This window comes from Drosophila obscura, unplaced genomic scaffold, assembly GCF_018151105.1.
Source record: "Drosophila obscura isolate BZ-5 IFL unplaced genomic scaffold, ASM1815110v1 contig_37, whole genome shotgun sequence".
Lineage (NCBI taxonomy): Eukaryota > Metazoa > Arthropoda > Insecta > Diptera > Drosophilidae > Drosophila > Drosophila obscura.
In genome coordinates this window covers 2,383,995-2,409,883 of record NW_024542825.1, presented here as the reverse complement: position 1 = coordinate 2,409,883, position 25,889 = coordinate 2,383,995, and the positions used below count along the sequence as shown (strand labels likewise).

General features: G+C 46.7%; 1 protein-coding gene across 1 annotated transcript; it reads left to right on the top strand.

Moving 5' to 3' along the window:
* The first annotated feature begins 3,853 nt into the window (after window positions 1–3,853).
* LOC111074989 (protein expanded) lies at window positions 3,854–25,724 on the top strand. Its single transcript, XM_022368027.2, has 7 exons — window positions 3,854–4,834; window positions 12,399–12,536; window positions 12,622–12,770; window positions 19,708–19,787; window positions 19,853–21,740; window positions 21,803–23,569; window positions 23,653–25,724. The coding sequence occupies exons 2-7, from the start codon at window positions 12,445–12,447 to the stop codon at window positions 24,306–24,308; spliced, it is 4,632 nt and encodes a 1,543-aa protein (XP_022223719.2). The 5' UTR covers window positions 3,854–4,834; window positions 12,399–12,444; the 3' UTR covers window positions 24,309–25,724.
* The last annotated feature ends 165 nt before the right edge of the window (window positions 25,725–25,889 follow it).

Sequence of the window (25,889 nt, the reverse complement as noted above, 5' to 3'; positions counted from 1 at the left end):
CGTCATATGCCAACTTATTCAATAAATTCCAGGCCCTCCTCCTCGCCATATCATCATCAACAACAACGACGACGACTTTTGGCTTTGGCCAAGAAGGAGAAAACAGAACAACAGAACCCCAAAATAAAAAAAGGAGTCCCGCGAAACACGAGGAATTTTGAATAGAAAGAGGATCAATGGCAGCTGCTGCTGCGCTCAAAGATCACTTCGGTTGGGATCAGAATGGAGTTGGTGCCGCAAAAACAAAAACCAAAAAAAAACACAAAAAATTGCGCGCCAATTCCGCAAAAGAGATTCTGGGGAGACACTGGAGGCCAGGCAGGCAGAAATCGACTTCAAGGAATTGCATAAAAAAATGTTTCTTCATTTTTTTGTTGTTGTTGTACCTCTTCTTGGAGCTGAAACTTCGGCCTCGACCAGGCTCCAAACTCCACTCGCATGTATCTGTATATCTGTGAGTGTGTGTGTTGAGTGTGTGTGTGTGTGTGTGTGTGTGTGTGCATACCAACTCACACACAATGTTGACCAAGAACGTAGCGCCCAAAAGGCAGGCTTACAGCCACAGCAACAACAACCGGTCTTAGAGAGTCAGCGACAGAGCTGGAGCCAGAGCCAGAGCCAGAGCCAACAGCAAACCAAGCGATCGGCCGAAGACGAAAGAATAACGAAAAACAAGAATCAAAAGGGGGCATACAGCAGAGTCGGAGGTGGAAGTACCCTAACCATAGGGTAGATAATTATGTCAAAACAGGATTTATCATCTCTGTAACTATTATCCAGAATGATGAATAATGAAGAACTATATATCCAATCGAGGCAACATCAAGATAACTGATAGTATGTATTTGTATAGCAGTATCATTGAATATAGATAAGCGAGATAATATACAAAGAATATAAGTAATATAGAATGTGGAAACATAATATAGAAATGGGGGAATATAAAGATATATTTATTTATTATTTATTTATTTACCAAATTGTAGCCTAAGATTAATCCTATGGTACAATTTGATTATAGCCAGAACAGCGAGGCCTTCAGGCTGGTTTTTTTTTTTTTAATATAGATATATAATGGACTAAGAGCTATACTTTGGGATACCAAGCAAAACAACACCCAAAAAATACATATACAAAAAAAAACGCATAGCAAATACACTCGAAGAAATCGAAGGCTGCGGCAGAGAGTTCCCATCGTTCCCCCGACTCTCCTTCTGCCACCTGGCCCCCGCCACTCCCCTAAGCCCAACCACTGTCTGCACCCGCTGCTCCGCTCCCCGCTTTTGGCTTCAGTCAACAAGTTATGACGACCCCCGACCCGTCAAGAACGTGCTGAGCCCCAGCATCGAGGAGACTCGGATTCGGACTCGGGCTCGGGCTCCACCACATCTACAGCCCACTATGGGGTGCGGTGTGAGGCGCATATTTGAAGCAACAACAACACCAGCAGCAGCAGCATAAGAAGCGGTAGAAGGAGGAACAGAAAAGAAAAAGGAAAACAAAACTTACGAAAAGAATAATTTCGAGTGAGTATGTAGCTGGTTAGAGGGAGAGGGAGTGCAGAAGAGGTGCGCGAGAGAGAGATAGGTAAAAAGAATCCAGCAAATCAAGCTCACATTATGCTCGAGGAATGAATGCATTCAGGCACTCAAAGGTACATTTGCGACAAGGTGTGGCATTACTCTTTGCCAATATTTTTCGCTCTTGTGCATACCGTGAGCGTGGCCAATAGGTTACTATCCCAAGAGCCCACCAAGTCAATGCCCACCCCACATATTTATTTCACTTGCATTCTTGCATTCTTCTGCCTCGCTGCTGCTCCTGGGCTGATCTTCTCCGCCCTCCTCAGCCAGCCTGCAGCTGAGATAAAACATTGGAATTTCTCACACACACACACACACACACACACACACACACACAGATGTACTCTCTTGCATTTGTTGCTACTGTGATTCTCCTTTGAAGTTTGTTTTTCTTTTACCCATTTTTTTCATTTTTACTGCTGCTGCCTTTTGTTTTTGGCTTTGCAAATGTTTTTCTTTCTTTTCTTTTTCGAGGGTCCATAGATGTAACTGTAACTGTGTGTGTGTATGTGTGTCTGTGTGGTATTTTCTGTCCCCAACCAACTGTTGGAGCCACTAACTATCATGAAAACGTCGCATTCCAATCTCAAATCTCAGTGGGAGATACACACACACAAACAAACAAAAAGACAGAGCGTTGGCTCTCTCTCTCTCTGTCTCTCTCTCTTGTTTTCGTTCAGTGAGACTCTTGCAACGGTCTTCGTTCAGTTTTTCTTAACAATCAGCTCGCTCGCTCGGACTTTTAATTATTTAATAAACATTTAAAAAACATTTTTGAATTATTTTCGAAGTGATGTTAAATTTTCCAGCGGTTGATGCAACAAACATGAAATTATTATATCCATCCCAATGCTTGATGTACATAAACTTACGACATTAGAGGCCTCTAGCTGAGTTTTTGCCACGCTAAATTATTATACCTTGCGCTCACAGGCACACATTTGACGAAACGAAACGATCCACGATCCAGAAACGGAGAGAGTGAGAGCAAACAAACCTATTATCTTCGTACCATGGTTTCATTCGAAATTTTGACGAAAGCTTCATTCAGCTCTCACGAAGCGCTCTCTTTGATACTAAACGAATCACGCTCAAACCCAACGCAACTCGAATCCAACTCCGACTTTGCAAAATTCGCTCTCAATTCGTGGAGAGTTTTCAAAATTTGCTCTCAATTCGTGGAGAAGAGAGTGTTTTTGTGGAGACTTTCCACTCATTTTCGTGGTGTGGCAGCATGTTGCTGAAATTTTTCCCATACAAAATCAAATGTATCTTACGGGAACGCGTATAGAATGACGCAACATTGAATCTTTATTCCATACGCTTTTCAGCAACATGGGGAAATAAAGTAGCAGCATTGTTGTGCAACTTTGGCACGGAATGAGCAACAAGTCTGAATACCTTGGGAAAATGGATATTATGGACTTGAGATATTGTTTGTAATTTCAGGCTCCAATTAATGCAGAAACTACTCAGTCTCAGTTTTCCAGATATTAACGAAATTTGGCAGCTGACGGGTTCCAATAATAGGTATCAGAACCGGGATAAATGTATATATAAAACACAAACATGTGCATTAATATGTAAAAAACATGTCAATCTAGGATAAAATCATAGCTTGGAGCTTGGAACAAAACATTTAACATCAATTAAAAGAAATAAGGTATACAAAAGTACATACGCATAAAAGAAACTTGGTTGACCAGCAACACTGACGTCACATTTAGTCAACATTTACGTTTTATGCTTTGGCCGCTTTTGTTTGAACCTTAATATGTAAACAATCCAATAAAAAATAGTTCTGAAAACTAGCCAATTCTAAAGAAAATTCATTGAGGAATAGGATAAAATTATTTTTGTAGGGCTGAGAGGGCCAACTGGATAGTAATATTGTACGGAATATCAAAATTGACAAATTTTATATCCCAAATTATCGGGGTTTGGCAGCCCGCAGCAACTACGAATTGCACCAGTCTGGCAACGCCACAAAACGACGACACATTCGTTTTATGTTGTTTTTGTTTTAACCTTAATATGTAAATAATCCAATAAAAAGGACTTCTGAAAACTTGCCAATCTTGTAGAAAATGTATGTATCTATCGGATAAAATTATTTGTTTCGGGCTGAGAGGGCCAACTAGCTAGTAATATTAAACGGAATATCAAATTCGAGGAATTCAACGTTGAATGTTTTGAATAAGAAAGGTGCGCGCAGATACAGATACAGAGCTCTCTGCAACAGCTCCAAGTGGAGTTCGGTTTTCGCCCCACGATCAGAGCAGAAACAGAGTCGAGTCGAGTCGAGTCTCGAGTGCAGTGTGTGTTTCGCGTTTCGGTTACGATTTTGGGGAATTTGGGGAACGGAACTCGGACTCAGATTCGGATACGTTTACGAGTTTGAATTACAAGAGAAAAGCTTTTGCTACCGATTTTTGTTGGTGTGTGTAAACGAGTGTTTTGTTTTCGAAAAATTCCAGACATCGCGCGGACTCACGACTAAATTAAATCAAATCAAATCAAATCCCATACAATACAATCCACTACACTACAATCCTACAATACAATCCCCACCACAATCCAATAAAATCCAATCCAAAAGTTGGCGCTGGTCAAAATCGAGCCCCAGCAACAGAAAAAGCAACAGCACAACCAAGCAAACGGCATTCTTTCGCGCAACAACAACAAAAACGTAACCGACTTGAGCGAGAGAGCTGACGTCCGCGATCGCTCTCTTTCCCACTCTCTCTCACCCTGCTTGCCAGTTGAGTTAGTTGTGTGCGTGTGTGTGTGTGTGATCGCGCGCGTATGTGTATGTGAATTTTGATTAAAACGTAGTGTGCTCGTGCTCCCCCTCTCTCCCTCTCTCACTCTCTTCGGCGCCCACAAGTGCGGCCTGGAATGCGTTGACTGCGCAGTCGCAGCGCGCGATTTGAAGAGGTCAGGCAGCCAGCAGCAGCAGCAAAAGCAAAAATAAAACACAGTTTGGTGGCATTTGAAGCAACAACAGCAAACAAAACGCAAAAGTGTGAACAAATCAGTGAAGAAAAGTATAAGAAGAAGCAGCTGGCAGCTGGAGAAAGAGTCAAAGAAAGCAAAAGATAAAACTTAAACTCTCAATTTTTGTGGATTACGCGGCAGCAGATCGAAGGAAAAACAGCAACAAATAACAGCAGAGAAACAACAACGAAAAACCAGAGACAATATGCCGACAACAACTGCAGCGGCAAACGTTGTCATCGGCCGTGCATAAGGTAAGACAGGGAGAACGATAGCAACAAAGCAGCAGTGGGAGTGGGGTAGAGATATAGGTGCAGTTATAGCAAGTCGCAAGGAGGAATAACAAATCTCCGACACAGAGATGGACGATAAAGAATCCCTCCTTTAATAACGGTACAGTGGAACACGCGTGGACCAAGGGTCTCTCTCCCGAATGTGGGCTCATTTCTCTGGAATTTTAATGACTCCCGCGACCCACTCATAAAGCAAACAAAACAAATTCTCTTATCTCTGCAGCCCCAAGAGCCGAACTGAACCATAAAATCGCCAACGTCCAAGCGACGATTGCCAAACTGTTGTTGTTATTGTTGTTCTTTCTTTTACCTTTGCATTGTGTGCAATTAACCCATTTCGTACCGTACCCCAAATATCAGATATCGCGCAGGTTATGGGTGTGAATTTTGATGCGCCCCAAAAGGGGGGCAGACGGAAATTGGCATAGAATTTGATGAATTAAAAAGAGGAACGAAATTTGTGTGGAATTAGTGCCATCAAACGATATGAGAGGGGGGTTGGATATGGAAGTTAATATATTATAGATGATCATCTTTGAACTGCATCTAAGGTAATTTGGTAGATCCCTGGCAGAAAACTCCTATAAAAGTTAGAGGGTTAATAACCCTGCTTATCGGCACAGGTTGGTGGATGGGGCTGGCTGGACACTGTTGATAAAGTGCAAACCGATCGGTAGCGGAACTGAGAGTCGATTAGGTGGAAAATCGTAAGTAGATTCGAATCTCGGAACTGTGCCTCCCCAGGTGTTGTATGGCAGAAAGCGTTAGCGCCAGCAGGAACCAGAAATCAGATATCTGTGAACAAATAATCGTTAATCCATAAACCATTTTCCGTTCAGACATCTCCAATGCAAAGATAAGCAAATGGAAATGGGTGGGGGGGGACAAATAAGCGCTAAGCGGTAAGCGGTTAATCGTTAAACGATTCTGCCACCAAAAGTGATATGAGTAACTGTATATCAATAAAAATAATACACATGTAGCTGTTGCTGTTGCTGTATCTGTATCTGTACACACGTGTATGGTACGTATGTATCTCTGGGGTTGTCATAGCTCTGCTGTTGTCATTGTTTTGTGGTTTCCGATTGAGTCTAGTATGCTGAGACATCTCCATCGACTACACGCGTATCTCGTATCTATATCTCTCCATCACACTTGACCTCAGGCAATGGGCAATGGGCATTGCATTGAAATCGACAACAGCGACAGCCACGAAAAATAATACTTGAAATAATAATAATAATAATTTCGTAAACCGAAATTCCTTCACGCACTCAATATATGCGTATGTTTGTGTTGTTTTTTGTTTTCAACAATTCAAGCAATTAAAATGTACAACAAATTAAACAAATTTTGAATGACAATCGGTGTCGAGTCGCCGAGTCGAGGCTGAGAGAGATCCAAACGCAATAGTTTTGGCTTAACCGCCCTCTACATACTGATAAGAGTAAAGCAGAAGATCGACTGCTGGATGACCTGTAAAAATGAAACTGGGAAAAATACACACAGGAGGAGAAAGAGTTTGAGGAAAAGCAATTCTTCAATCAGGCGATACTTCAATCAGGCGATACTTCAATCAGGCGATACTTCAATCAGGCGATAATACATGATAGGAATCTCAATGAAATATTCTGAGAGAAGAGATTTCGGTGCATTATTTTTAATTCAGAATACTTTAATTGGGTATTTGACATCAGTATATTGACTCAGTCATTGACTTTATGTTTGCCAAGTTTTCAAAGAAAGAAAATAAAATAAATCACACTTAATATATTACCTAATACCCACAGCCTATACACTCCTCCGTAGGCCTTTTAGTTTTCCCAGGGTATGAGCATAGTTTCGCACGCCTTCCATTTGGCATGCGGCACACGTTGCCGTGTGCTGCTGCCTGCCCCAAGTGCTTGGCTGGGCTCTGCTCTCATTGCGGAGGCCATCGGCATCGCCATCGCTCTATCGCCTCCACCCCCACCTCCATCTCCAACTGCGTTAGGTGTGCCTGTGCCTCGCAGACGTGTGCGCTGTTTTCTTTGGCCCCAGAGCTTCACTTGTCTACCCCCTCGTTTCTCTTTCTCTCTCTAACTAAATGTCTGCCACTTGCTCATCATCATCATTATAGTCTTGCTCATGATGAGCGGCAGACTTATCGCATTGGGGGGACATTTCGCGCATTTCAAAGACACACCAAATTGTATGTGTGTGTGTGTGTGTTTGTGTGTGTTTGAGCCATAACTGGCACAACAAGTGGAATTTTTGGCCGGAATTTGCCGCTGTTTGGCTTTGCCTTTGGCTCTTTTTTTTTTGAGTTTCTTTGGCGGCGACTGCCTCTTCGTTTTCTCCATGTTTTGTTTTTGTTTCTTCTTTCGATTTTGTCTGTTTGTTTGGCAAGAAGACGCCGAGTTATTTGCGCGATTTGATGGCTCATAATCACAGGCATAATAAAAGGCCCCAGCTTTAAAGTCCAAAGCCAAAGCCACAAAGCCACGAAGACTCAAAGCCTCAAAGCCTCATTTGCCTGAGCCACACCCCTGTGTGGAATGACACTTGTGGGTCGCAATGACGCGCATCCGCTGGCGCTGGCGCTGGACACGATCAGCGTGTGAAAATGCCACCAAACTAAGGCAAACCTGGACGGGAACGAAGCAACTGAACTATTTACTGACGCCAATTCTATGCCGTTCAATCGTTGCTCTATCTATCGGTAATTAAAAAAAAAAACAGCCCCAGACGCACGTATACGTGCAATCCGCTTTGGATCCCAGAGTTCGCTTACAGTCCCGGTCCGGTCTGGTCTGGTCTGTTCTGTCTGGCGGACTCATGAGCAAAATATTCCACGTCAAAAGTTACCGCTCGTCGTCATTCATTAGCTGCCAGAGAATAGCTGCTGCTGCTAGATCTGCCAGAGAGAGAGAGAGAAAAGAGAATGAGAGAGACTGGGGGCTCCAAACACTTTCAATAGAATTCGAATCCAGTTAAGAGTTCCTCCACTCTGTTCAGCTGTGCTCGGCTCTGCTCTGGAATCTGTTTTGTGATTAAAGCGTGTGAGGGGAGTGTCTCTCATGCCATGAGCACTGCCTGCCTCTATTGGAACTATACCTACATTGGGCACAGCTAGCGATATATTGTATGGAAAGATCAGTGTAGATCAATTGGATCACGAACGACAGATCTGTTATTTGTATGCTTATTGTTGCCAAATATAGATTCTCACACTTTCCGCAGATAATCTATTTATGATCTACACTGAACACTGAACACCTCCCATAATTTATTTTCATAGTTTATTTATCTGTAAGATAGTTTGATATATTTTGATCATCTGTCTACTTTTTTTCGCCTTAAGATTCCTTCCTCATTGATCTTTACGATCCTTAAGGATCATCTATAAGCTATTCCCTTCATCCTTCGATTGTAACGATAACTGCCTACGAATTGCTGATCACGAATAATCATTTGATTTCCTTTGAAACACGCTCCTCAAAAGCCTGTGCTAATCTCACAGATCTTCCATTGGCATCTACTATTTTTCTTCATTTATTCCACACATATTTTATTGTCGCATTCCTTTGCCTTCGCTCGACTTTACGATCGTTTATTTTCAGTTGTTTATTGATCAGATCGCGCGAAATGTGTTTTTGTTGTTGTTGTTGTTGGTATTGTTGTTGCTGTTGCAAAGATCACGATCCTCTAATACTTACTGTCGTGTGATCATATCTATGATCTTTATTGGTAGCATCTCCTCGGATCGAGTGGCATTCCATATACTCTGCAGATTTTAACGATCGTTTACACTCGAATGTTTATGGATCGGCGGGAGCAGTGGCTGTGGCAGTGGAATTCCGCAATGAAATCCATATGGATATTTGCTGTTTCCGATTCAGCATTTCAATGAAAAAAAGAAAAAAAGAAAAAAGGGGAGCGGTGGAGCAGTGGAGCGAGAACAGACTGCACATGCGGTTAAATCGTTTATATCGTAGAGCCCTCGGCCCGTGCTCTTCGATCTCCGATCTCTGATCGAATGTTCGTTCGACTTGGGGACAAAACATACACACAGACACACACACACACACGCCCCATACAGAATGAGCTCAGTGCAATGGCATGCAATGCAATCGATGGGGGGGTCTCAAGAGGGGTGGAGACGTTGTGCTGTCGCTGCAAAACGTGGCGTATGCGCAATGTCTCTCTTTGTCTCTTTTACTCTTTGGGGTTTAGCTGTGACAGCAGAAAAAGCATTTATTTCGCTGCCTGGCGCCAAGAGACACACACCAACACACCAACACACCAACACACACACACACACACATTTCGCACCAGAGCCCGTGGGATATTTATTGGTATGCCTCTCTCTCTCTCTCTCACCCGCTCTCTCTGCATTCCACGAGTGTATGTACCCGTACACGTACCCCTCCCGCTTTCCAGATACTTTATCATCTGGGTTTTTGGTATTTATTGCCATTTGCTAATTGCTGATTAGCGTGTCTGCCTCTGCCACTGCCTCTGCCTCCGCCTGCCTGTCCCTCCCTTCTCGCTCTCTGTGTCTTTCTATCGCTCCACTTGGCTTCTTCGCTTCTTTTGCCGCATTTTTTAATTGCCCCACAAACACCTGATAGGCCCCCCCCCCCCTCCCCCCTTTCTCATAAGCCGCCTTCTCCTGCGTTGACTTTAATAATTAGCAACAACGTCTTTTCTTGGCTTCTCCTTCCCGCTCTCATTAGCCATTGGAATGCGGATAATTTGTTGCTATGATTGAAATTGTTAAATGCTTTTAATTTGTTTGCATTTTAAATTAAAAAAAAAACACGTTGCCTGCCTCTGCTTGCCGGCTCAAATGATGGTGCGGTGGGGGTTTAGGGGGGGGGCTACTGACTCATCCCCATCCAACCAGATCGCCTACTGCTCAATGATGTTCCGTGTGGTGATCTTGAGGGGATTGGCATGGCATATTTTTTGGCATTGCGTTTGGATTATATAATGGACATTCCTTATGGGGGGTGACTATGGGAATTACACAGGGTTGCACGGGTAATTCGCATGGTTAGAAATATTCCACGACAAGTTCTCATTGATTGATGCCAGCGATCAGTCATGGCAAGCAATGATCCACTGGTCCAATCACTTCCGGAGAAATCTCACAGCAATCTCTTTCTGCTGTTTAATCGATCTTTCTCATTAGAGATCATTTCCTGAAGAATCTGTGAGGCACATTCCTCTAATTACTTTAATCAAATTCATGGTTATTTGTGCAAGAAAACACACACAATGATTGAGGTTTACCTGTGGAGTTTGTTTAGTCAAAAAAAAAAAAAAGGAAAGATCACTTTTTTAATTATCTATGATAATTTCTTTTATGATCATTTCTCACACCAAACTCTGAGGATCTCTTATTATTATAGTAGTTTACTAATTGCAGTTGAAAGATCACTTCCACGATCATTAATGTTCATTCCTATTGCTTATAAGATCACTCACTCAGTGCCCAAGATTCTGTGATCAGCTATGTTCACTTTTTTAGCACAGAGTAAACAATCTCTTGCTTATATGATCACTCACTTACTTGCGAGCAGTTGCCGCAGTGATCGCATAATAAACTCCTTGGTGGCTTACTTTTTGTTGTCTCTCTCCCATAAATTCCTCAGTAATAAGTCAATCTCGTAGCATATTAAAGATCTGGAATTCCAATTCTCGTTTCGTAATCAGCCATAAAGCCACCGCCCGAGCCAGAGCCAGTTCTGTGGATCGCTCATAGAAATCGGCTTAAGATATAATTGCTTTTCAAGAGCTCTGTTTTTTGTTGTTGTTGTTGTTGTTGGATTTTTGGTAGGTAGGGGAGGCTTGGGGATTGGATCGGATTTGTATTCCCAGTGGAATATTCTCTTTGGTTTCTAATTTATGTCAAATGCAGGCTTTGATTGATGATCGTTTTTTTTTTGGAATGGAAATGGAAACGGAGGTTGTGCTGGCCTGCCGGTGGTGGATGTGCTGGATGCCGATCATATATTTATTGGAAGTCAGGGCGGTTCTCTGTCTGTCTGCGTCTGTCTCTCTCTCTCTCTCTCTCCCAGAGTGCCGACTTGACTCTGAATAAATTTATGGAACATTTGAAATTTATTAGACACAGAAAATGCGCCAATATTGAAATTTATGCGTCTCTGTCTCTCTCCCTCTCCCTCTCCCTCTCTTTCTCTCTCTGCGCCATACAAAAATGTTTTGGTAGAAAGAAACTATAGTCTCTGGCTGTGGCGTCGCTACAAAGAAACAAAAAAAAAAAGAAGTTGATTTGATTCGATTTGATTTTAATTTATGCATAAAATACTTTTCTTTCATCACGAGGCCAGTTTTTCGGTCGTTCGCTGGTCTTCGCTTGGCCATGGAACTTTCTTTAACTGAATTTTAATAATTTTATGCGCAACGCATCTTGGGGATGTGGGGATGGGATGGGTTGGGATGGGATGGGATGGGGTGTTGCTGTTCCACACAGCGACAGAGCGACAGAGCGAGAGCGAGAGAGGAGCGGTGGCTGCCACGCACGCACTGGCCACAGCTCGCTAATCAAGTTTGTCGCCTAAGTCTTTCGTTATTGATTGGTGAAATTGTTCGGCAGTCAAAGAGCGGACCGGCCACAAGAGCAGCAGCAGCAGCAGCAGCAGCGGGCGCCTCCATCGCCGCCATCGTCTGGGGCGGCTCCAGCGGCCTCCATTTTGGCCCGAAAGAATGCGCCTTATAAACTCCTAAGCTGATCTGATCGCTATGCGATGGTAGATATATCTATGGAATGCCTTTCGTTTGGTATTTCTTTGCGATTAGTTCTGCCATAAAATGGGGAGAGAGATTTTTCATGATTCGAATCTCTTAAATGGTATTTAGTGCAACGAAAAGTAAAATTATTAAAGCTGTCTTACAAGATAAATTGGTAAAGATTATCCAAGATTATAGAATGCATATATATGCAGCATAAAAAACCCCCCCTTGTGTCCATAGCCGAATGGCATCTCTTTGCTTGTCGTGCCGATAGGCTGCTCTCTCGCAGTGAGACATTCGAGATTTTTCTTCTAGTGTAATTCACTTTTAATTTTAAAAGAAAATACCCAGAGAGAGAGTTGCAAGAAATTACTACCACTAAGATTTAAATAGTTGGAATTTTCAGTAAGTTCTTTTTGTACCAGAACATTCACAATATTTTAATTTTTAATAGAATTTAATCTAAAAAAAAAAAAAAATCGAGAAGGAACGTGTGAGTCGCTTCTGGGGACGCGACTTTACTTATACCAGTCAGTCAGTATATACATTTTTGAGCTTATGATTTTTTAGACGGACAGACAGACATGGCTCTATCGACTCGGCTATTGATGCTGATCAAGAATATATATACTTTATGGGGTCAGAAACGTTTCCTTTTCTGCGTTACACCCATCCACTTTTACCACAACTCTAATATACCCATTAACTCTTTTTTGAGTACGGGTATAATTAAAAATTCACAAATTTATTCTCTAATCTCTCTGTTTTTTTGTTTTGTTTTTAGCAAACGTATTTCGAACGTGCGCGCTGTATACGGAAAATGATGCAGCATGCGAGCATTTTGCACCGTCAGCGCGCCCCTGGAAGTATGCGCGTCCTCAGCCGAGCAACTGTCACCAGGCTCGCGATTCCTGGCCCTGAGGTGAGTCTCCCCAACCCCATGCCCACCAGCCATAAATCTATCATAAATATATTTATATATATATTTTTTTATATTTTTTTTGCAGACTTCTGGGGCAACAGCAGCAGCCGAAAACCCTGTACTTCCTAGTCGATGCCAAGAGCCGTGTACGAGAGGTCTACACGCAGACATGTCTGCACTTTGCCACGCAGGGTATGCTGGACACCGAGCTGTTCGGTCTGGCAGTGCTCATAGGTGAGATAAACCTTCTATATAGATATACCCATGCCAATAGATGATGGGATTCATGCAGCGGATGGCAACTAGAGTTTAGAGTAGCCAAATGGCCAGGCGATAAGGCATGAAAAATACAACTAATAAACATAAACCAGTCTGCTTTTAAAAGCTGCTCATCATCATCGTCATCGTCATCGTCAGCTTCTGGACCTCAGTCGTCCTCAGTTCTTTAGATGTTCTGCAGCCTTCATTCCTCAGTATGCAGTCTGCAGGCAGTGTCTTCTGGCTGCAGATCTGGAGTGTATGGAATGGAGAGAGTGTGTGGAACAGAGAGCAGAGCAGAGCAGAGCAGGAGAGACTGCTGCTGCTGCTGCTCCTTCGATCTGCCAAAACACATAAAAATACCAACACAACAGAGCAACAGCACAACACACAAAAAAAAAGAAAAAGAAAAAATGGCACATAAAATGAACAAAAAGCCAGAAGAGGAACGCGTCGCCTTCATGGCGAACAAACAATTTCAGAACCAAAAGCAGGAACAACCCGGGGAACCCATTGGGGAGATCGGGAATCAGGGACGGGATCGGGACCGCGACCGGCAGGGGAGACTTTGGGGGGGGCAGCTGGGGAACAGACACAAGACGCGTGTTCAGTAATTCAGGTAGCCGTCGCGCGTTGCATTAACACAAACGAATCGAACGACAGGCAGCGGCAGCGGCAGCAGCAGCAGCAGCATGCGGCATGAGGCATGCGGCAACAGAGGAGGAGAACAGCTCTTCGAGGATGGAGAACCAGAGCCACAGCCACAGTCAGAGCCAAAGAGCCAAAGCCTGGTCTGGTCCGCAGAGGCTGAGGAGCATAGCAGGGCAGCAGACATCGTCTTTGGCATTCGCCTTCCCCTCTCTCTCCCTGCTCCCCCAGCTATATATGCGTTCTGCAAAGAGAGAAGAGAAGAAGAGCAAACGAGAAAGGAGGAGGAGAGGAGTTCCTTTTGATGTGATCGAAAGTCGAATGCGAAAATGCTCTCAAAATGAAGATAAAGATGGCAGATGGAAAAGGCAACGATGAGGAGTTAGAAAAGGGAGAAGAAATGGGTGCTGAGAGATACAAAAAAAAAAAGAATGAATATCAGAGAAAACTATAAGCGAAAATAAATCAAATTTTGACTCTCAAACTCTTCCAAATTTCTTGCTTAATTTTCCTGTTCAAATCTTAACAGAATTTCCATATACCCTTCAATTGCTTTGGTTAGAGCAAAAAGCCCCAAGAACACAACACGTAAATTTTCGAATCTGGTTGGCATCAATTTCGTGGCAAGAGGCACAGAAAGACCAAGAGAAAGAGAGAGAGAGAGAGCGAGAGAGCGAGAGAGAGGGAGCGAGCAAGAGAGATGGTAAGAGGAGCAAGCAGGGAGGGAAGTTGCCTCCAACATCTTCAGCAAAGAATTTGGTATGCAGTTTGAAGTTGGAGTCGCTGCTGGAGCTGCAACTTGGAGCAGGGGTTGCAGCATAGAGGATGGGCATGCCAACGTCCTCGTCTTTGAAGGAGAAGTAGAAGAAGAAGAAGCAAAAGATGTGGCAGAAGAACGGACGGAAGAGGCAGCAGCAGCAGCAGCAGAAGAAACAGGCAGCAGGAGAAGGAGAAGGAGGCGGAGGAAAGGAGAACCAGCGGAGGATTCCTCTGGCTCAACTATGAAATTGGCAGTTTGCATTCTGCATTCTGCATCCCAGTGTCCATGTGTGTGTGTGTGTGTGTGTGTGTGTGTGTGGCCAAGGATTTTTGTCCATGTATCTGTATCTGAGAGTGTGTGTATTTGTATCTGTGAGTGGCATGCGGTTGGAGCTTGCCTCGTCCGTCCACCATTTCACGCCGCGCTCTCAAGAGAGAGCGAGCGAGAGGAATACCCCTCGCCCTCCCTCTCTCACTTACTCTCTCTCTCTCTCTCGCTCTCTGGCTCTGTGGAATAGATAGCCCCGTGGAATGTCAGTTCTTTCGTTCGTTTCTTGAGTCTTTCGTTTCTGTTTTTTTTTTTTTTTTTTTTTTGTTTTGGCCCAGACCCTTTTCGTTACCAACAGGGTTGGGGGGTAGACCGAGAAATGAATTTCAATTTTATGGCCACGGCAACGTCAATAAATTTCATCTTTATGCAAATTTCCGCTCCTTCATTGGATGGCTCTTTAAGTGGCAGGCAGCACATACTGCAGTGGCAGGCAGCAGGCAGCAGGCAGCAAGCAGCAAGCAGCAGCAACAGCAGCAGCATCCGATGGCAATTTGGCAACATTGTCATTCAGCAGAGGACGGGACTCGTACTCGTACTTGGACTGCTTCTCCGGCCCTGTCCTGCCCTGCCCCACCATCCTCCAACTCCTGTTTGGTGTTATTTTTAGGCTGTCGCATTGCCTGGATTCCGTGGCGGCCGCTGCCGCATTCCATGATACCCAGGCCCCCTGCCACCAGCCTCCATGCCACCGATTGAACCGAACCTTTTGGCTCCTACTCCACCTCCTCCTCCTACTGCTCCTCCTCCTGCTCCTCTTCGGCTCTGTAATCTGTAGACCAACATTTTCTTTTCCATTTAATGTTAATGGCTCATAATCATTATTATATGGCGTTGGGGCTTGTTCGTCTTCGTCTGCTGCATCTTTGCTGGATGGGATGCGATGCGATGCGATGGGATGGGTTGTGATGTGATGGACGCTGGCGACTCGCGGCCTTGCCTCAACCTCAGCCTCAGTCACTGCCACAGCATGCCCCCTGCCCCTGTCCTTGTCCCTCTGCTACAGCTGCCTCTCCGCCTCCTGCTGCTCCTCACCCCTCCTCCTCCTCCTCCTCCTCCTCCTCCTCCTCCTCCGGTTCTTCTCGGGCTGCGTGCATCTGATAACATCGGAAATTAAAATTCTTTTGGTTTTATGTTTTTTTTTTTCATTCGTTCTTTCGTTTCGTTCTCTCATTTTTTTTCTCTTTTCCTTTAGCCTGTTTTTCGATACACACACACACACACACACATTTATCTTTTGAGGACATACCCTGTAGCGTGGTTATAGGGAGTGCATTAGACCCAAGAAATTATTTTCGAGAGGCGAAGTTATAGTTTTTTTTTAAGATTTATTTCTTCTGTTGACCTTTGGAACATCGTTGACTTCTCTAGAAAATTTCTATGGCACTATAGTTACCCTATAGCCCCATTGGGCTACCTGTCCCTATAACCAGTAAAATTATCAGACAACTGCTTGGATTTAAAAGTTGTACTTGTAAATACTCTGGAGGTAGGATCATGTTAGATCTGTTCTGTATTTTATGTTTATCATAATCTATGTACAGTACAGAGTACCTATAGCTATATTGACTGTCCTTTAAACACAAGAATTATCCCATAATATTATGGCTTTGCTGCTCTTTCAGAATGCTTTATGCTTTAATGCTTTTAGGGGCAGATCATGACTGTCCCATTGCTTGATTTATTTGTTGTGCTGCACACGCTACAGCCCCTCTGCAATAGCCTATAATCCAGTTCCAGAATCTCATTTTTCTATGGATCTTCACTTAAGTACAGAATATTTATAGCCAAATGCCTATAGCTGAATTCTATGGCCAAAAGAGGCATAAAAGGTACTCTATTTTTTTAAATTGAATTTTCGGTGGATCTTTGATTTGTAATTTCATATTTCCATTACTCTTCAAGGCGTTCATATATCTGATTTTATATCCGACACAAGAAATGCCTCACATGGATTATTTTTGCTAGACTTCAGCCCATTCTGTCCATAAAATAGCACGTCCAGAAGTAGCTTTGTAGATTGATCTCTGATTGATCTAAGAGTTGTCTTCTGTGTCCCTGAATTAAAGATTCTCGCTCAACCTTTCTCCTCTGTTCTGCCATTAGAGATCATCTCCTCGTCGACTCTGCCTCTTTCTACTGAGAGAACTCTGCTCTCTCTCTCTCTCTCTCTCTTTGGTTATTATGGGGGCTACACTCAAACTCTGAAACTGCAAGCTGGAAACCCTTTTGGAAAATAAATCTGAATCTGAAGAATGCCAGGCAGCAGGCAGCGGCAGCGGCAGGGCAGGCAGGCAGCAAGGCAACAAGGCACAGGCCTTGGCATTGGCATTGGGCGCAGCTGTCTCTTGAGGTTCGACTTTGACTTCGGACCAGACCCAGACCCAGAGCCGAACCCGAACCAAACCAAAACTCACCGATCTGCTGTGGAATTCCTCTGGTTGATGAGCCTCTGCTGCTGCTGCTGCTGCTGCTGCTGCCTGGCTGCCTGCCCCTTCTGCTACATCGAGGCTGTAATTTGTGTTGCATGTGTTTCAAATTGAAGATTTATTTCGTTGCCCCTGCCCCTGCCCCTGCCACAAGAGTCTCTCTGCCTCTCACCCTCTCGCTCACTCTGTCTGTCCGTCTGTCTGTCTGTGGTGTGTGCGTGCGTGTTAATTGTGAGCGCTGTGGAATGCGATGGAAAATATGTTAATTATTAGGTTTCTGCCGCTGGGCTCCAACGCTTCACCAAAAAGGGTGCCACTCTGGAAACTCCAAAGAGATTCTGGATTGCGTGAGGATCCATCAGCTGCCGTGGCTGGCCTTAGACAAGACGAGGCCTTCACACCTGTGCCACTCAAAGGGGCAGAAGAAGCCTCTAAGAAGCCTCCAAGCAGCCTCCAAGAAGCCTCCACGCAGCCTTCTTAGACGTAGTAGAAGGAGCTTTGTATAGCCCCCCCATTTGCGTGGAGGGCCTCTGAAAACTGGAGCCTGAGTGAAATTTGAATGCGAAAAGAAATCGCTCGGGAGACTGTCGGGGGACTCTGTGGGACTTGCTTGGGTTTCAGCTGCCATTCGCTGCTGCCTCTGCTGCTGCTGTCTCTGCTGCTGCCACTGCCAGTGCCAGTGCTGCTGCTGCTGCCGCTTACCTGTCTTTCTACCTGTTTTTTTTTCCTCCTCTCTTGGTTTGGCTTTTTTTCTTTTTTTCGTTGCTGCGTTTTGGGCTTGGTATGCAGCAGCCACTCGCTCGCTCGCTTGCTCTCTCGCTGTGGCACTGACTCCTCTACTCCCAACTTGAATTTTGTACGCCTCCCCGCTGCCATCTCCGCAATCTTGCAGCTACAGCCACAACTCCACGAAGACATCGTCATTGATAGGCACTTATTCGGCCGCTCCGCTGATGATTATTATGATATTGTTGCTGCTGCTGCTTCCATTCCATGGCATGCCACTCCAGCACTGCTCCTACGGTTGCTGCTGCTTGCTGCTGCTGCCTCTTTTCATAATTATTATTTTCCATCTTGCTGCTGTTGTTGCTGCTGCTGCTGCTCTTCATTTCGTATGCAGGAATTCCAATTTTTCGTTCGATGAAGTGTGTGTTGATTTTGTTACTGGATTGGAGGCTGCCTGTTGCCTGCCTGCCTGCCTGCCCTTGGGGCCCATACCCTTCTTACTCTCCCCTGACAGCCTGACGTGTCGTCATCATCATCATCATCTTCCATCTTCCATCTTCCATCTCGCAGCTCGCATCTCGCATCTCTTGAGTCTCTCGAGTCTTGAGTCCAACTCTTGTTGATGTCAATGGGCTGCTTGTTTATTGCCTGACAAACTGACACAAGTCTGTATCTCTCTCTCTCTCTCTCTCTCTCTGTCTTGGGCCATAGCCGAAAGTTCATTTAAAATTTTGATTAGCGACCTTGGCAGATTCGCGCCAAAAAGTTCCTTAACCGCATCAAAAATGGGGAAACGGGGGATTGGGGCAGCTCTGATCTTCATTGAGGGGAACTTCCTGCTGGCTGCTGCCTGCTGGCTGCTGGCTGCTGCCTTCCTTTCCTGCTTTCTTATCGAGAGAAAAAAGGAACTGCGAACTGAACTGGTCTTGGGACTATCGGAAGTTCTGATTTAAACAAGCTTTTACCTCTCCCATTGATTAGTAGTTTAGTCGAACTTCCTTCTCCTGCTCCTGCTCCTGCTCTTCATTAAAGGAATGAACACTCGCAGATTGAGGCCATGGCCAGAGCCAACGAATTGTACTTCCTTTTTTCTCATAGAAAAAAATCTTGGCATTTCTCAAAACTTTATGGAATGAATGGATCTTTACTTTACAAACGAAAAACTTTTGCTTTCAAAATTATTATGAGCATTCGACTGAAGCTGTGTGTGCTCGTGTGAGACTCATGCGGATAGTAATTCAATAAAAAATCCTCTTTACTTACGAGTATTTCGAGTATTTATTGCCTTTACAGGAAAGAAAAGAAAATAAATGGAAATAAAAAAAATAAAAGAAAATATAATCTACACTACTCCTTTATCTGTATTTTTATGGCCATTAAGTGATCTTTAATGATCTATTCGTATTCGTATTTAATAGTATAGAATTATTACATCTCAAAAAAATCTCTAGACAAACTACTTACTCGTAGATCCAACTGCCATTTGATTTTCCCCTTAAAGAAATTAAAGCTGCTGCCCATTATCGCATATTTTATGTACATACATACATATGTAGTTGCAATGACAATATACCATTTAGGGACTGGGCTGATCTTTAATTAAGGATTTGTCTGCTAGAAAATGGAACAATCCTTTCTCTGCACATTCCAATGATTCAGTTTCCTTTATATTACTGTATATATATATTTTGTAATTTCTGCTGATTATAATGAATACTGAGTCTCCATAAATAGCTTTGAAATCATTTAAATTTGAATTTATATCCCGATATCTTGATGTTGAGTTGCGTTTGCCTCGGAAGTATCTAAGTATATTCCCACACAATCTCTAGGACCTTCAATAATTCTCACTATTTATTTTATTTATTTTTTTATTTATTTATTTATTTTATTATTATTTATTTATAATATTATTTTATTTATTTATTTACTTTATTTATATATTATTTATTTATTTACTTACTATTTATTATTATTTATTTGCTAAACCATTCTTTACCCTCTACCCAATTCGTTCTTGCAGATGGCGAGTACATGTTCGCAGACCCCGAGAGCAAGCTCTCCAAATACGGACCCAAGAGCTGGCGATCCTCGCACACCCACGTGAGTATTATTAACACCCAGATATCAGTCCAATCCTTGACTTATCTTTAATTTTGCGGCTTTAGGGTTTGGATGCCAATGGACGGCCACTCCTGGAGCTACACTTTCGCGTGCAGTTCTACATCGAGAGTCCGTTCATGCTGAAAGATGAGACGTCGCGGCACAACTACTACCTGCAGCTGCGGCACAACATCCTGCAGCGGGAGCAGCTGCCACGGGAGCATGCCGAGCAGGCGCTGGTCTTTCTGGCCGGCCTTGCCCTGCAAGCGGACCTGGGCGATGCCCCACCAGCCCCAGCCCCAGCCACAGCACCAGCACCAAGCCAAACCCCAAGCCAAGCCCAGACAGCCAACAAGGAGGACTCCAGCGAGGAGGCTGGCGGCACCGCCACATGCCCAAGAGCCGCCGCCACAACGATGACGCTGCCGAAGATCAGCAAGCGGCTGAGCAGCGCCAATGAGCGGATGCTGCGCCTCTCCACGTACGTGGCCTCCACCTCCACCTCCACCTCCAAGCGGGATTCGCTGCCGCTGCCGCCACTTCCGCCTGCACTGCCGCAGCCGCTGCCCGTGTCCGGCACGGACTACTTCCGCATCGAGGACTATCTGCCGGGCAGCCTGAACACGCCCTGGGCGAGGAGTGCGCTGCGGGCATGCCACCGGGAACACCTGGGCATGGCCGCATCCGAGGCGGAGCTGCTGTACATTCAGCAGGCGTGCAGCCTGCACGAGACGATCAATGCGCACACATTCCGGATGCGGCTGGCCAAGAGCGAGCAGGGGGCAGGCAGCTCCTGGTTCGTGGTCTATGCCAAAGGCATCAAGATCCTCGGCGGGCTAGAGGGAGCAGGAGCAGCAGCAGAGGCCTCCACCACCAGCACCACCACCACAACCACCTTCCTGTGGCCCAACATAACGAAGCTGTCGTTCGAGCGAAAGAAGTTCGAGATCCGTTCGGGGGAGAGCCGCATCACGCTGTACGCCGCCTCCGATGAGAAGAACAAGCTGCTGCTGACGCTCTGCAAGGACACGCACCAGTGGAGCATGAAGCTGGCGGCCCGCCTCAAGGATGCCCACAAGCGGGAGGAGGAGGAGGCCGAATCGAATCGCCTGCACGCCAGCTACGCCTGCTCCCGGAGCCTGCTGCTGCCGTACAAGAGCAAGAACGAGCAGCGCATCTCGGTGATATCCAGCACCAGTTCCAACACCACCTCGGGCATTGTCAGCGATCGCGTCCACTCCGAGGATGAGCTGGAGATCATGATCAACACGCCGCCAGCACCGCTGGCAGCGCCCTCCACCGAGAGCCTGGCCCTGGCGCATCTTCTGGACAGACCCAGCGTCAGCAGGCAGACCTCGTCCGTGGGCCAGATGTCCCTCAAAGATCTGGAAGAGCAGCTGGCGGCGCTGAGCGTGCGCCCAACGGATACGTCATCTGGCAACGGAGCATCTGGCATATCGGGCAGCAATTCCTCCTCGGGGCCCAGAACCTCTCTGTGCAACACCAACGCCAACGACTCTTCGACGGCCACGGATTCGCCCAGTTCCCAGCACAACATTGGCTCCCAGTGCTCCTCCACGTGCAGCACTGTGGTGGTGACATCGCCCGTGAGCGGCGTGGGCGACTCAGGAGCCACAACCGCCAGCAGCATAGCCGTGCACTCGACATCGTCCAGCCTGGAGCTGGGCTTCAGCCACACCGCGCAGAACTCGGCGCTGAGTGAAACGAACGCCGAGGACTTTCCGGAGAGCGTATCCGGCGCCTCGGGCGTGTACACGCTCGCGCATGGCGCGCCCCCCACAGAGACCTCCGGCGTGTATACGATGCACAGCAGCGAGCTGACGGGCCAGTCCTCGGAGATGGCCGAGTCGGAGAAGAGCTCACACTACGGCATGTTCCAGCCCACAGAGTCCATGGAGATGGAGGACGGGGGACCCTCGGACCTTGTACTGGGTAAGCATTATCAATTAATATTCTCTCCACTTAATTCTAATCACAAAATTCTCTTGCAACAGACCTCGTGGATGGCGGCAAGAAGCGTGCAGAGTTCCGGCTGCGCTCCGATTCGAACATCAGCACGGGCAGCTCCTTCCGCGGCGATGGCAGCGATCCCACGGACAACAAGCACTCGCTGCTCTCCGCCGAGGAGCTGACGAACCTCATCGTGGGCCGTGGCACCTACCCGAGTCGCAAGACCGTGTCCAGCACTTTGCACTCGGACTGCGACTACGTGACGATGCCCATACCCCTGGAGGCGACCAGCGAGGCGGATGACGAGGAGCAGGAGCTGCCGCCGGCACCGCCACCGCCGTACAGTGCACGGCACGAGAAGACGGGCCTGTGTGGACCGCCAGTGGCGCCACCGCCAGTGCCGCCCATGCCCAAGACAGTGGCCAAGCCCAAGCCCATGCCCATCGTAGTGGCAGCGCCGCCCAAGCCAGAGCCACCGCCCAGTCCCAGTCCGGCGCCACCGCCGCCGCCCACAGCACCGCCGCCATCGGTGGCGTCTCTGCGACGCAGAGATCCACCGCCATATCCCAGCAGCAGCAAGCCCCGACCCACGTCGCTCATCTCGGTGGCCTCCTCGGCCAATCCGGCGCCCAGTACGGCCGGATCTTTGAGTTCTCTCAAGTGCGAGGAGGCGACGGCGCGCTTCATTACGACGCGACCGCAGATCAGCATCCTGAAGGCGCACACCAGCCTCCTGCCCGACGGGGCCAAGCCGAGCTATGCGGCGCCACACCACTGCTCCTCGGCAGCGTCCTCCAGCGGATCGGTGTGCAGCCACCAGCTGTCGCAGCAGTCGCTGCACAACTCCAATTACGCGGGTTCCGGCTCACAGGCGTCCCTGCACCACCATACGCATCCGCATGCGCATCCACACCACCGGATGGTGGATCCGCACCAGCATCCGGCGCACCATCCGCACCATCGGCACTCGGGCTCGGCGGCCATTGGCATACCGATAGTTCCTTACGGCCTACACAAGAGCACCGCCTCGCTGCACCACCAGCAGACGCAGCAGGCGTGCGTCCTGCTGCCGGTGATCAAGCCGCGCCAGTTTCTGCCACCGCCGCCGCCCAGTCTGCCACGCCAGCCGCCGCCACCACCACCGCCAGCACACCATCCCCACCAGCTGCAGCATCCGCATCCACATCCACATCCACATCTGGCCGGGCATCATCTGTACACGAGTCAGCTGGCGCGGAAGCAGCTGGAACTGTATCAGCAACAGCTGTACAGCGACGTGGACTACGTGATCTACCCGATACAGGATCCGGCCGTCAGCCAGCAGGAGTATCTGGACTCCAAGCAGGGATCCCTGCTGGCGGCCATGGCCCAGGCACCACCACCGCCGCACCACCCATACCTGGCCATGCAGGTGTCGCCGGCCATCTACCGGAGCACGCCCTACCTGCCGCTGGCGCTGTCCACGCACTCGCGTTACGCCTCCACCCAGAACCTGTCGGACACGTACGTCCAGCTGCCCGGCGCCGGATATTCGCCGCTCTATTCGCCCTCGATGGCCAGCCTGTGCTCCTCGTACGAGCCACCGCCGCCGCCACCGCTGCATCCAGCGGCGCTGGCCGCTGCCGCTGCGGCCAATGCGAGCGCCAACGCCTCCTCGATGTTCGCACGATCACGATCAGACGACAATATTCTGAATTCGCTCGACTCGATGCCCAAAGGGAGGCGCTTGCCGCCGCCACCGCCGCCACCCTATGTGAACAGGCGCCTCAAGAAGCCGCCCATGCCGGCGCCCAGTGAGAAGCCGCCACCAAGTGAGTGCAGAGGCCAGTGCTGCCCCAAAACCGAACCCCAGCCCAAACCCTTTGCTAATTCCACACTCTCTGCTCTGTTTCAGTTCCTTCGAAACCCAGTCCCAGCACGTCGTCGTGCATCCTGCCGCCACGCAAGCCGCCCACGCTGAATCCCCACAATGCCAACAGTCCGCTGACCAAAACCTCCAGCGGCGCCCAGTGGGCGGGAGAGCGGCCGAGGCCCGATATGGGCGTGGGCCTGAATCGCGCTGGCAATAGCATTCTGGCCCAGCTGCAGGCCTCCATGGCAGCGCAGAGTCACGCCCAGGCACAGGCACAGGCCCAGGCACTGGACATTGCCCTGCTGCGGGAGAAGAGCAAGCACTTGGATCTGCCACTCATCTCGGCGCTGTGCAACGATCGATCGCTGCTCAAGCAGACCAAGGTGATGGTCAATCCGAAGAATGCCAACGAAGTGGGAGGAGCAACAGCAGCAGCAACCTCCTCCTCCACCTCCAGCGCCAGCGCCAATGCGAATGGAAACGCCAACTCCAACTCCACGTCGCCCTATTCGGGCGGCGGCGCTGGAACACTGAGCAAAACGCGAAAGCAAAACTCTGCTGCAGTGGTCAGCCATCGGCATCCGCAGGACAAGCTGCCGCCGCTGCCCGTACAGCAGCTGGCGGAGGCCAACAACTATGTCATGGATCCCGCTGTGGTGATGAAGCACCACAAGAGCTACAACAACTCGCAGACCTAAAACGGAGAAACGGAAATGGGAAGGAAAGCAAAGCGAAGCGAAGCGAAGGCCAGACGACACTCTTCTCTCTAGTTCGAATTGCTGTTTGATGTGTTTGTATATGTGTATTTGTGATGTGTGTGTGTGTGTGTGTGTGGTGGCATGCTACAATTGGAAAGATTTGCATAGATCGAGAGTCGAGAGTTGAGAGTTTGAGAGTTGGAGTTGAGAGATCGATCACAGTGTTTCGGACGCGGTGCGTAGACAGAAGAATTCGGACAGATCTAGAACCACAAAACAGACCCCTAAACAGCAGCAGAACAGAAGCATAACAGTAACAGTGCAGTAAAAGTAACAGTGCAGTAAAAGTAACATTGCAGTAACAGTTTAACGTGCAGTAACAGTTTAACAGTGCAGTAACAGTTTAACAGTGCAGTAACAGTTTAACAGCTTAACACGAACGTAACGCGACGTAACGTAAGAACCTCAAGAACAACGCATTCAAATAACAGAACCCAGTCTAGTCACAGTTAGAGAAGAGGGACAGAGACAACCATACAGAGAATGACAAAAACAAAACAAAAAACCAGAGAGAATTGATAGAGAGAGAGCGAGAAAGAGAGAGGTAGGAGCACCACTATATTAACTACGGAGAAACGAGAAACGGAAACAATACTCAAGTATAAAATACGACAACTACTTAATTACACTAAACACTAAAGCTTAATACGAATAGTCTTAGTAGCGGCAACTTAGGCCAGATGCGAATACTTACACTAACTACAACTACTTCCGCCCAAACAACTGTGATTGATTTTTTTAACTTTAAACTTAACTACATTTTAATGCTACTTTAGTCAGCAACAAGAACAACAAACAACAACAACATCGAATGCAACAAAACAAAACAAAAACTATGCAAATTTTTATAGTACGTAGAATCGCCCCACCCTCACTCACCCCCTCACGCACACATTATACCACCACAACGAATCGGTTCCAGCGAATGATCCATACGTATGATCCGTATATCGTATATTGTATTGTATCGTATTGCACATTCGCTGGACGAAAGGAACTAAAGAATTTCAAGAGTGCCCAGACTTGCCCATTACCAACACCGCCCCCGCTCACACCCACCGTATCTGAATTTAGCGAGTGAAAACGAGAGAGAGTTGATAACGTTCTATATATTTTTTTGTATCCATTTTTGTGTTTTTATTATTATTATCTTTTGTCGTTTAACCAAGCCAACCCCTCTGGAGAGAATGTGTGTGTTTTGTGTGTGTGCAAAAATGATTTCGAGTTTTTCGATGGATGTCACAAATATTTGCGTAGATTTTTCTCGACTAAAAGTCTATGGCTAAATTGAGTAATGTGATTTTTGAGAAAATGTAAAAATTTTTGCCATATATATCTTACATATATATATATATATATATAAAACCATTATATATATATATCTATACATATACAATTATTTTAATTTATTATTTTTACAAACAACAACAAAAAACAGCATTCAATTAATGCATTTATAAAGCGTTAAAAATCGTTGAAGCACATCCAACAATTGTATACGATAAGTAAATAAAACAAAAG

What these genes read in the sequence shown, in the direction of transcription:
- LOC111074989 (XM_022368027.2), top strand. Translation starts at nt 12,445, where the DNA reads ATGCGAGCATTTTGCACCGTCAGCGCGCCCCTGGAAGTATGCGCGTCC. An exon ending in TCGCGATTCCTGGCCCTGAG is followed by an intron (nt 12,537 to 12,621) that starts GTGAGTCTCCCC and finishes TTTTTTTTGCAG; the next exon opens with ACTTCTGGGGCAACAGCAGC. An exon ending in CAGTGAGAAGCCGCCACCAA is followed by an intron (nt 23,570 to 23,652) that starts GTGAGTGCAGAG and finishes GCTCTGTTTCAG; the next exon opens with TTCCTTCGAAACCCAGTCCC.